A 13,786-nucleotide genomic window follows, 5' to 3' on the forward strand; every position below is an offset into this window, starting at 1 on the left:
GGGATAACTATGGTTGTGTTAATCTTTCTGCAGGCAGTCGTGTTCTTTTGATGAATCTATTTGCAATTTTGACTGTATATCGTTTTGATGAATGTATTCATGTTTTGAGATGGCAACTACATTTTTTTGCAAACGGCCAAAGCGGAGCGCACGTGTGTGTGTGTGTGTGTGTGTGTGTGTGTGTGTGTGTGTGTGTGTGTGTGTGTGTGTGTGTGTGTGTGTGTGTGTGTGTGTGTGTGTGTGTGTGTGTGTGTGATGGAGGTTGACCTAGGGGCATGAGGTTGAAAAACAAGGCTACACCTCCTCATCTCATTAGGGACTAGGGGACTAGGGGAGATACTGGGGGACTAGGGGAGATACTAGGGGACTAGGGGAGATACTAGGGGACTAGGGGAGATACTAGGGCAGATACTAGGGCAGATACTAGGGGACTAGGGGAGATACTAGGGGAGATAGTATCAGTTAGATGTATGTCCAAAACGGCACCCTATTCCATTTATAGTGCACTACTATTGGCATGAGCCCACAGTGCACTGGTCAAAAGAAGTGCACTATAACGGGAATAGGGTGCCATTTGGGATGTAAGGGTTTTAGGGATTAGGGGCCAAGTGTGTGGGCTGTAGACACTTCCCTGTGTTTCATTAAACCCTGTGGCGGTGTGACTGTCTGTGAAACGTCCTCTTTGACAAGGAAAGGCTAATGTTTTTCCCCACTGATCCCGGGCACCTTTTTCATGTATGGGGTTTGCTTTGGCCCTAGTTTTCCTTGATTAAAGTTTATTTTAGTGTAGAAATAACTTGGCTCCAGAGAAAACTACCCAAGGAAAACCCAGAAAATGTTGGCAAAGAATTCCCCAAGAAAAAGAGAGAAGGGGGGAGAGAGAGAAGGAGAGAGAGGGGGGGCAGAGAGAGAAGGAGAGAGAGGGGGGCAGAGAGAGAAAGGGGGGCAGAGAGAAGGAGAGAGAGAGAAGGAGAGAGGGGGAGTGAGAGAGAGAGAAGGAGAGAGAGAAGGAGAGAGAGAGAAGGAGAGAGAGAGAGAGAGAGAGAGAGAAGAGAGAGAGAAGGAGAGAGAGAGAAGGAGAGAGAAGGAGAGAGAGAACCAGGAGGACTGAACTGCTTTAGGAGGGCTCTTAACTGCTTCATGCTCTGACTGACTGTATGGCTGACAAGATGGCTGACTAGATGACTGACTGACTGACTGTATGGCTGACTGACTGACTGACTGACTGACTGACTGACTGTATGGATGACTAGATGGCTGACTGACTGACTGACTGACTGACTGACTGACTGTATGGCTGACTGACTGACTGACTGTATGGATGACTAGATGGCTGACTGACTGACTGACTGACTGTATGGATGACTAGATGGCTGACTGACTGACTGACTGACTGACTGACTGTATGGATGACTAGATGGCTGACTGACTGACTGACTGACTGTATGGATGACTAGATGGCTGAATGATTGGCTGACTGACTGTATGGCTGACTAGATGGCTGACTGATTGACTGTTTGACCTAATGCCTGCCTGGTTGGTTGACTGACTGACTGTTTGATCTAATGCCTGCCTGCTTGGTTGACTGACTGAAAAGCTATTACCCAAGCACGTCAACATCCGAGAGCATAGCCTCAATGAAACAGAAAGGCTGTCATCAGATCCCTTTAACTAAGATCTCTTTCTCCCCCTACGTGTTACAGAGGGTTTAATCTCAATGTGACATCCATCCTTGTAAAGTAACACTAACTATACTATACTAGATTAGAGCACCTGGTTGAGCCTTACTGGGAACCGCCTTAGAGCTGTGGTCCTGTCAAATGACACCTCTCTATGTTTAATTAGATAATCAGACTCTGAATTAAACTTTCAAGGCTGGATTAAAGGAATATTTCTGGATTTTGGCAATGATGTCCTTTATCTACTTCCCCAGAGTCAGATGAACTTGTGGACACCATTTTGTATGTCTCTGTGTCCAGTGTGAAGGAAGATAGAGGTAGTTTCTCGAGCCTATGTTAACTAGCGTTAGCGCAATGACTGGGAGTCTATGGATAACGCTTGTTAACATTGGCTTAGAAAACTACCTTTAACTTCCTATGCTAACTAGCGTTAGCGCAATAGATACCCTTAGACTTTCAGTCATTGCATTAGCGCTAGTTAGCATTTTCCTTCATACTGGACACACAGACATACAAAATGGTATCCACAAGTTCATCTGACTCTGGGGAAGTAGATACAGTCCCGAAGTATCCCTTTAACTGGAGATACAGTCCCTTTAATTGGAGAGAAGCATTAGTCGAGTAATTAGACGATCATCGGAAAACGAGGAAAACACAACACAGCGTCTCGTTCTTTGCGCCAGAGATGGGTAAATGATATCTGTCGCTTTTGGGATAATTGAACTGAGTAAATAATCTCAGAGAGAGAAGGGAGTCAATAAACCAACAGCAGTCCCGAAGTATCCCTTTAATAGGAGAGATGCATTAGCGCTAGTTAGCATTTTCCTTCATACTGGACACATACTGTAGCACGCGCTCCAGCAGGTATATCTCTCTGGTCACCATAGCAGCACCCACCTGTAGCACGCGCTCCAGCAGGTATATCTCTCTGGTCACCATAGCAGCACCCACCTGTAGCACGCGCTCCAGCAGGTATATCTCTCTGGTCACCATAGCAGCACCCACCTGTAGCACGCGCTCCAGCAGGTATATCTCTCTGGTCACCATAGCATCACCCACCTGTAGCACGCGCTCCAGCAGGTATATCTCTGGTCACCATAGCAGCACCCACCTGTAGCACGCGCTCCAGCAGGTATATCTCTCTGGTCACCATAGCAACACCCACCTGTAGCACGCGTTCCAGCAGGTATATCTCTCTGGTCACCATAGCAACACCCACCTGTAGCATGCGCTCCAGCAGGTATATCTCTCTGGTCACCATAGCAACACCCACCTGTAGCACGCGCTCCAGCAGGTATATCTCTCTGGTCACCATAGCAACACCCACCTGTAGCATGCGCTCCAGCAGGTATATCTCTCTGGTCACCATAGCAACACCCACCTGTAGCACGCGCTCCAGCAGGTATATCTCTCTGGTCACCATAGCAACACCCACCTGTAGCATGCGCTCCAGCAGGTATATCTCTCTGGTCACCATAGCAACACCCACTTTGCACATTCTTCCATTGCAAATCTACCATTCCAGTGTTTTACTTGCTATATTGTATTTACTTTGCCACCATGGCCTTTTTTTGCCTTTACCTCCCTTATCTCACCTCATTTGCTCACATCGTATATAGACTTGTTTCTACTGTATTATTGACTGTATGTTTGTTTTACTGTTTGCTTTACTCCATGTGTTATCTTGACCAGGTCGCAATTGTAAATTTAACTTGCCTACATGGTTAAGTAAAGGTGAAATAAAATAAATAAAAATAAATAAATAAAAGGCTATACGTGATGACATCGTGCACATAGAAAGGACTTGCGGTTAAATTCCATGTACATTTCCAACTCTACTAAAATTTCTCTCACACAAAGGTTTGTGTTGTAATGGTGAGTCCACTCTGGTAGCACCCTCTTGCTAACGGCACGTTGTTTGATGAGTTTATTATTTTTACCTTTATTTAACTTCAGCAAGTCAGTTAAGAACAAATTCTTATTTTCAATGATGGCCTAGGAACAGTGGGCTAACTGCCTTGTTCAGGGGCAGAACAACAGATTTGTACCTTGTCAGATCGAGGATTTGATCTTGCAACCTTCCGGTTACTAGTCCAACACCCTGCCGCCCCTACACTCTAACCACTAGGCTACCCTGCCGTCCCTACACTCTAACCACTAGGCCACCCTGCCGTCCCTACACTCTAACCACTAGGCCACCCTGCCGTCCCTACACTCTAACCACTAGGCTACCCTCCCGTCCCACACTCTAACCACTAGGCTACCCTGCCGTCCCTACACTCTAACCACTAGGCTACCCTGCCGTCCCTACACTCTAACCACTAGGCTACCCTGCCGCCCCTACACTCTAACCACTAGGCTACCCTACCGTCCCTACACTCTAACCACTAGGCTACCCTGCCGCCCCTACACTCTAACCACTAGGCTACCTGCCGTCCCTACACTCTAACCACTAGGCTACCCTACCGTCCCTACACTCTAACCACTAGGCTACCCTGCCGCCCCTACACTCTAACCACTAGGCTACCCTACCGTCCCTACACTCTAACCACTAGGCTACCCTGCCGCCCCTACACTCTAACCACTAGGCTACCCTACCGTCCCTACACTCTAACCACTAGGCTACCCTGCCGCCCCTACACTCTAACCACTAGGCTACCCTACCGTCCCTACACTCTAACCACTAGGCTACCCTGCCGTCCCTACACTCTAACCACTAGGCTACCCTGCCTCCCCTCCACTCTAACCACTAGGCTACCCTGCCGCCCCATGAATAAAAGGGCATTATTATTTTTTATATGTCATAATGGCAGACAAACGTCGATGATCATTTCAAGAATAAAACCCTGGATATTTATTTGGAAAGGAGCATCAAGCTCATCACCTTCCACTTTCACCACCTTGTAAAGTTCATAATCATAATGTATTTAATCTGTAGCCTAATAAACTGTATGCTTTCCCGACTCGTAGTGGGTAAACCACACAATATATCATCAGGTGACTCCAAATTTACTTCAATATTTGAGCATAAAGGCGTTTTGCACCTCCATTTCTCGTATAAATACTTTTACAGACACAAAAAAGATCCCACTATGTCGAACGATCAAACAATATTTTTTCAGCATTTGTAAAAATTGTTCTGAAACTTCCTGCATCCATCACAGCTCATGTTGGTTTTGTTTTTATATTGTTTTGACTTTACTAGAATTCCAAAAATGTGTATGGAAACGTGATTAGTGTCTAACCTTCTCCTCTCCTTCCCAACAGGTGAACAACAATGGCCTGGTCTCGTTCCTCAGAGAGGTGTCTCAGTTCACACCAGTGGCCTTTCCCATCGCCGGAGACCGGAGGGTTGTGGCGCCGTTCTGGGCTGACGTGGACAACAGGCGGGCGGGGCAGGTCTTCTACCGGGAGAGTAAAGACCCGTCTGTCCTCCTGAGGGCCACTGCTGACGTCAGACGACACTTCTCTGGGTTCCCAGAGTTCAGTGCGACGTGGATACTCATCTCGACGTGGCACAAAGTCACCTTCTTTGGAGGAAGTGACATCACACCGGTTAGGATTCTCAACCTATCAAAATGTATTTATTGTGTGTCAACAGTGCTTTACAGTAACCCAGCCTGGGCCCGTAAGAACCAAGCAGTAGTGGGAAGGAAAAACACCCTAAAACTAATTGTTGATTGATAGGGGAGAGAAAGAGCACCCCTGTCTTGTTAAAATTCGAACCTTACATTTTTGACCATTTTGCGGACACTCTTAAGAGACGTATGAGCATTTGTAAAATTCCACATACTGTATGTAATCAAATCAAATCAAATTAAATTTTATTTGTCACATACACATGGTTAGCAGATGTTAATGCGAGTGTAGCGAAATGCTTGTGCTTCTAGTTCCGACAATGCTGTAATAACCAACAAGTAATCTAAGCAGTTGCCGTACCAGGTGGTGATACAGCCCGGCAGGATGCTCTCGATTGTGCCTCTGTAGAAGTAATGTAACCAGTTGTCCTCTGTGCAGGTGAATACCTTCCAGTTGGTGCTGATCACCAACGGAGAGGTATCCTTCACCATCTTCCAGTATCACGACGTCACCTGGACCACAGGCATGCACGCCAGCAGTGGAGGAGACCTGGCAGGGCTAGGAGGCATCGCTGCACAGGTAGGATCACGGAGAGGTCCCCCTCACAAACTGTGTTCACAGGTAGGATCACGGAGAGGTCCCTCACAAACTGTGTTCATAGGTAGGATCACGGAGAGGTCCCTCACAAACTGTGTTCACAGGTAGGATCACGGAGAGGTCCCTCACAAACGGTGTTTATAGGTAACATCACAGAGATGTCCTCACAAACCATGTTTATAGGTAACATCACAGAGATGTCCTCACAAACTGTCTTTATAGGTAACATCACAGAGATGTCCTCACAAACCATGTTTATAGGTAACATCACAGAGATGTCCTCACAAACCGTGTTTATAGGTAACATCACAGAGATGTCCTCACAAACCATGTTTATAGGTAACATCACAGAGATGTCCTCACAAACCATGTTTATAGGTAACATCACAGAGATGTCCTCACAAACCGTGTTTATAGGTAACATCACAGAGATGTCCTCACAAACCATGTTTATAGGTAGGATCACAGAGATGTCCTCACAAACCATGTTTATAGGTAACATCACAGAGATGTCCTCACAAACCATGTTTATAGGTAGGATCACAGAGATGTCCTCACAAACCATGTCTCATTCATATGTAAAATAATAGGGAAGACATCGAAACTATGAAATAACACATATGGAATCATGTAGTAACCAAAAAAGTGATAAACAAATCAAAATATATTTTAGATTTTAGATCCTTGAAAGTAGACGCCCTTTGTCTTGATGACAGCTTTGCACACTCTTGGCATTCTCTCAACCAGCTTCACGAGATAGTCACCTGGAATGCATTTCAATTAACAGGTGTGCCTTGTTAAAAGTTAATTTGTGGAATTTCTTTCCTTCTTAATGTGTTTGAGTCAATCAGATGTGTTGTGACAAGGTAGGGTATAACAGAAGATGGCCCTATTTGGTAAAAGACCAAGTCCATATTATGGCAAGAACAGCTCAAATAATCAAAGAGAAACGTGAGTACATCATTACTTTAAGACATGAAGGTCACTCGATACGGAACATTTGAAGAACTTGAAGTCACAAAAAAAACATCAAACTCTACGATGAAACTGTCTCTCTGCTGCAGAGGATCAGTTCATTCGAGTTACCAGCCTCAGAAATTGCAGCCCAAATAAATGCTTCAGAGAGTTCAAGTAACAAACACATCTCAACATCAACTGTTCATCAACTGTTCAGAGGACACCAATAAGAAGAAGAGACTTGGGCCAAGAAACACGACATTCAGAAAGTATTCACATCCCTTTTTCCAAATGTTGTTACTTTACAGCCTTATTACAGCCTTATCAATCTACACACAATATCCCATAATGACATCACAATATCCCATAATGACATCACAATACCCCATAATGACATCACAATACCCCATAATGACATCACAATACCCCATAATGACATCACAATACCCCATAATGACATCACAATACCCCATAATGACATCACAATACCCCATAATGACATCACAATACCCCATAATGACATCACAATACCCCATAATGACATCACAATATCCCATAATGACATCACAATACCCCATAGTGACATCACAATATCCCATAGTGACATCACAATACCCCATAATGACATCACAATACCCCATAATGACATCACAATACCCCATAATGGAATCACAATACCCCATAATGACATCACAATACCCCATAATGACATCACAATACCCCATAATGGAATCACAATACCCCATAATGACATCACAATACCCCATAATGACATCCCAATACCCCATAATGACATCACAATATCCCATAATGACATCACAATACCCCATAATGGAATCACAATACCCCATAATGACATCCCAATACCCCATAATGACATCCCAATACCCCATAATGATATCACAATATCCCACAATGACATCACAATACCCCACAATGACATCCCAATACCCCATAATGACATCACAATATCCCATAATGACATCACAATACCCCATAATGACATCACAATACCCCATAATGACATCACAATACCCCATAATGACATCACAATACCCCATAATGGAATCACAATACCCCATAATGACATCACAATACCCCATAATGACATCACAATACCCCATAATGACATCACAATACCCCATAATGACATCACAATACCCCATAATGACATCACAATATCCCATAATGACATCACAATACCCCATAATGACATCACAATATCCCATAATGACATCACAATACCCCATAATGACATCACAATACCCCATAATGACATCACAATATCCCATAATGACATCACAATACCCCATAATGACATCACAATACCCCATAATGACATCACAATACCCCATAATGACATCACAATACCCCATAATGACATCACAATACCCCATAATGACATCACAATACCCCATAATGACATCACAATACCCCATAATGACATCACAATACCCCATAATGACATCACAATATCCCATAATGACATCACAATACCCCATAGTGACATCACAATATCCCATAGTGACATCACAATACCCCATAATGACATCACAATACCCCATAATGACATCACAATACCCCATAATGGAATCACAATACCCCATAATGACATCACAATACCCCATAATGACATCACAATACCCCATAATGGAATCACAATACCCCATAATGACATCACAATACCCCATAATGACATCCCAATACCCCATAATGACATCACAATATCCCATAATGACATCACAATACCCCATAATGGAATCACAATACCCCATAATGACATCCCAATACCCCATAATGACATCCCAATACCCCATAATGATATCACAATATCCCACAATGACATCACAATACCCCACAATGACATCCCAATACCCCATAATGACATCACAATATCCCATAATGACATCACAATACCCCATAATGACATCACAATACCCCATAATGACATCACAATACCCCATAATGACATCACAATACCCCATAATGGAATCACAATACCCCATAATGACATCACAATACCCCATAATGACATCACAATACCCCATAATGACATCACAATACCCCATAATGACATCACAATACCCCATAATGACATCACAATATCCCATAATAACATCACAATACCCCATAATGACATCACAATACCCCATAATGACATCACAATACCCCATAATGACATCACAATATCCCATAGTGACATCACAATACCCCATAATGACATCACAATACCCCATAATGACATCACAATACCCCATAATGACATCACAATACCCCATAATGACATCCCAATACCCCATAATGACATCACAATATCCCATAATGACATCACAATACGCCATAATGACATCACAATACCCCATAATGACATCACAATAACCCATAATGGAATCACAATACCCCATAATGACATCACAATACCCCATAATGGAATCACAATACCCCATAATGACATCACAATACCCCATAATGACATCACAATACCCCATAATGGAATCACAATACCCCATAATGGAATCACAATACCCCATAATGACATCACAATACCCCATAATGGAATCACAATACCCCATAATGACATCACAATACCCCATAATGACATCCCAATACCCCATAATGACATCACAATATCCCATAATGACATCACAATATCCCATAATGGAATCACAATACCCCATAATGACATCACAATACCCCATAATGACATCCCAATACCCCATAATGACATCACAATACCCCATAATGACATCACAATATCCCACAATGACATCACAATACCCCATAATGACATCACAATATCCCATAATGACATCACAATACCCCATAATGACATCACAATACCCCATAATGACATCACAATACCCCATAATGACATCCCAATACCCCATAATGACATCACAATACCCCATAATGACATCACAATATCCCATAATGACATCACAATACCCCATAATGACATCAAAATACCCAATAAATGACATCACAATACCCCATAAATGACATCACAATACCCCATAATGACAAATTCAATTGTTTGGACATGATTTGGAAAGGCACACACTTGTCTATATAAAATCTCAGAGTTGACAGTGCATGTCAGAGCAAAAACCAAGCCATGAGGTCGAAGGAATTGTTCTTAGAGCTCCGAGACTGGATTGTGTCGAGGCACAGATCTGGGGAAGGGTACCAAAACATTTCTGCAGCATTGAAGGTCCCATTAACAAAGTAGCCTCCAAAATTCTTAGATGGAATAAGTTTGGAAGCATCAAGAGTCTTCCTAGAGCTGGCCGACAGGCCAAACTGAGCAATCGGGGGAGAATGGCCTTGGTCAGGGACAGAGCTCCAGAGTTCCTCTGTGGAGATGGGAGAACCTTCCAGAAGGACAACCATCTCTGCAGCACGCCACCAATCAGGCCTTTATGGTAGAGTGGTCAGACGGAAGCCACACATCAGTAAAAAGCACATGACAGCCCGCTTGGAGTTTGCCAAAAGGAACCTAAAGGAAACAACATTCTCTGGTCTGATGAAACCAAGATGGAACTCTTTGGCCTGAATGCCAAGCGTCACATCTGGAGGAAACCTGGCTCCATCCCTACAGTGAAGCATGGTGGTGGCAGCATCATGTCTGGAGGAAACCTGGCTCCATCCCTACAGTGAAGCATGGTGGTGGCAGCATCATGTCTGGAGGAAACCTGGCTCCATCCCTACAGTGAAGCATGGTGGTGGCAGCATCATGTCTGGAGGAAACCTGGCTCCATCCCTACAGTGAAGCATGGTGGTGGCAGCATCATGTCTGGAGGAAACCTGGCTCCATCCCTACAGTGAAGCATGGTGGTGGCAGCATCATGTGGTGGGGATATTTTTCAACGGCAGGCACTGGGAGACTAGTCAGGATCGAGGGAAAAATTAACAGAGCAAAGTACAGATCCTCGAGAGCACACAGGACCTCAGACAGGGGCGAAGGTTCACCTTCCAACAGAACAGAGATCCTAAGCGCACAGCCAAGACAACGCTGGAGTGGCTTCAGGGACATGTCTCTGAATGTCCTTGAGTTGTCCAGCCACAGCAGAGAAGAATGAGAGAAACTCCCCAAATACAGGTGCGCCAAGCTTGTAGCAAGAAGACTCAAGACCGTAATCGCTGCCAAAGGCATTTCAACAAAGTACTGAGTAAAGGGTCTGAATACTTATGTAAATGTCATATTCCCAATTTTTATTTGTAATACATTTGCAAACATTTCTAAAAATAGTTTTTGCTTTGTAATTATGTGGTATTATGTGTAGATTGATGAGAGAGAGAGGGAGAGAGACAGAGAGAGAGACAGAGAGAGAGAGAGAGAGAGAGAGAGAGAGAGAGAGAGAGCTGATTGTGAACTATAGGAGACAGCGGGGAGAGCACGCCCTCATCCACATTGACAGAGCTGTTGTGGAGCGGGTTGAGAGCTTCAAGCTCCACCCACATCACTAAGGACCTAACATGATTCACACACAACCACACAGTCATGAAGAGGGCAACAGCAGCGCCTCTTTTCCCCCTCAGGAGTATGAAAAGATGTGGCATGGGCTCTCGGATCCTCAAAATAGTGGCAAATGTACCAGCCTTGACCACAAAGCACGACAGAGGGTGATGAGGACAGCCCGGTACATCACTGGGGCCGAGCTCCCTGACATCTAGGTCCTCTATATCATCAACACGGCAGAGGGTGATGAGGACAGCCCAGTACATCACTGGGGCCGAGCTCCCTGACATCCAGGTCCTCTATATCATCAACACGGCAGAGGGTGATGAGGACAGCCCAGTACATCACTGGGGCCGAGCTCCCTGACATCTAGGTCCTCTATATCATCAACACGACAGAGGGTGATGAGGACAGCCCAGTACATCACTGGGGCCGAGCTCCCTGACATCCAGGTCCTCTATATCATCAACACGAGAGAGGGTGATGAGGACAGACACACACACACACACACAGACTTTTACACTCATAATATGCTGCTGCTACTCTGTTCTTTATTTTACTCTTATTATTATCTATCCTGATGCCACTTTGACCTGCCTTCATGTACATATCTACCTACAAATAGCTTATTATTATCTATCCTGATGCCTAGTCACTTTACCCTGCCTTCATGTACATATCTACCTACAAATAGCTTATTATCATCTATCCTGATGCCTAGTCACTTTACCCTGCCTTCATGTACATATCTACCTACAAATAGCTTATTATCATCTATCCTGATGCCAAGTCACTTTATCCTGCCTTCATCTACATATCTACCTCTGCACATTGATCAGGTAGTGGTACTCCCTGTATATAGCTCTACATTGATCTGGTACTGGTACTCCCTGGAAATAGCTCCACATTGAGCTGGTACTGGTACTTCCTGTATATAGCTCCACATTGATCTGGTACTGGTCGTCCCTGTATATAGCTCCACATTGATCTGGTACCGGTCGTCCCTGTATATAGCTCCACATTGATCGGGTACTGGTACTCCCTGGAAATAGCTCCACATTGATCTGGTACTGGTACTCCCTGTATATAGCTCTACATTGATCTGGTACTGGTACTCCCTGGAAATAGCTCCACATTGAGCTGGTACTGGTACTTCCTGTATATAGCTCCACATTGATCTGGTACTTCCTGTATATAGCTCCACATTGATCTGGTACTGGTCGTCCCTGTATATAGCTCCACATTGATCTGGTACTGGTACTTCCTGTATATAGCTCCACATTGATCTGGTACTGGTACTTCCTGTATATAGCTCCACATTGATCTGGTACTTCCTGTATATAGCTCCACATTGATCTGGTACTGGTACTTCCTGTATATAGCTCCACATTGATCTGGTACTGGTACTTCCTGTATATAGCTCCACATTGATCTGGTACTCCCTGTATATAGCTCCATATTGATCTGGTACTTCCTGTATATAGCTCCACAATGATCTGGTACTCCCTGTGTATAGCTCCACATTGATCTGGTACTGGTACTTCCTGTATATAGCTCCACATTGATCTGGTACTGGTACTTCCTGTATGTAGCTCCACATTGATCTGGTACTTCCTGTATATAGTGTCAGGATTTGGCCAGGGTTGTTCCGGGTTTTGGTCACTAGATGCCCCCATTGTGCTTTTTGACCTTATGTTTTTTCCCTTGTTCCCCATTATTTTTTGCACCTGTACCTCGTTTTCCCTGATTGTATTTAAACCCTTAGTTTCCCTCAGTTCTGTGCTCTGTGTTTGTATGTTAGCACCCAGCCCTAGTGTTCTGTGTATTCTTGTCGATTCCGGTGGATGCTCTTGTGGAATTCTGTTTTTGTTTTTTGAGTATCTCTTGAGGCTTTTTTGTGCTATTCCTACCACCTTTTGGATTTGCCATTTTTTGTATTGAAGGACTTCTCCTTTTTACTTTATTAAATACACCGTCTTAAGTACTGCTGTGTCTGCCTCATCTTCTGGGTTCTGCTGACTATTCGTGGCTCAGTTGGTTAAGTGACTGTTTCTCACTCCGGAGACCCAGGTTCGTAACCGGGTCCTGACAGAAACACAGAGCCAAAAATGAACCCAGAGGCAGCCAGTTCCCAGGACCTTTTTGCCATGCTGTCCCACCACCAGGAGACTGTCCAACGCCACAAAGCCGCCCTTGTTCAGCAAGAGGCCTTAATGGCTAGACATTCTCATCTTCTGTCGGAGATGCTGACTTCCATTAAGCAAATATCTGATAGTCTTACCCCGGCAACAGTTCCCGTCCCAGTACCTCAGATTCACGTACCCATGGCAGTTAACCCCCTGGCTGAACCTCGTCTTCCACCTCCCCAACGGTTCTCAGGTGATCCAAGTGCTTGTAAAGGGTTTCTCACCCAATGTTCTCTCTCCTTTGAGCTACAACCCTCGTCGTTTCCCACCGACCGGTCTAAGATCGCTTATATGATCACCCTGCTGTCGGAGAAAGCCCTGGCCTGGGC

At 44.4% G+C, this 13,786-nt stretch overlaps 1 protein-coding gene across 2 annotated transcripts in view; it reads left to right on the top strand.

Annotated features, from left to right (window-relative positions):
- sned1 (sushi, nidogen and EGF-like domains 1) overlaps positions 1 to 13,786 on the top strand; it is a 138,530-nt gene that overhangs the window by 35,262 nt on the left and 89,482 nt on the right. For both annotated transcript variants that reach the window (XM_064936189.1, XM_064936190.1), the window contains exons 2-3: positions 4,947 to 5,234; positions 5,697 to 5,837. In XM_064936189.1, coding sequence (XP_064792261.1) covers positions 4,947 to 5,234; positions 5,697 to 5,837 — 429 coding nt within the window. The remainder of the gene's footprint in view (positions 1 to 4,946; positions 5,235 to 5,696; positions 5,838 to 13,786) is intronic.

The sequence above is a fragment of the Oncorhynchus masou genome, chromosome 24, assembly GCF_036934945.1.
Source record: "Oncorhynchus masou masou isolate Uvic2021 chromosome 24, UVic_Omas_1.1, whole genome shotgun sequence".
Classification (NCBI taxonomy): domain Eukaryota; kingdom Metazoa; phylum Chordata; class Actinopteri; order Salmoniformes; family Salmonidae; genus Oncorhynchus; species Oncorhynchus masou.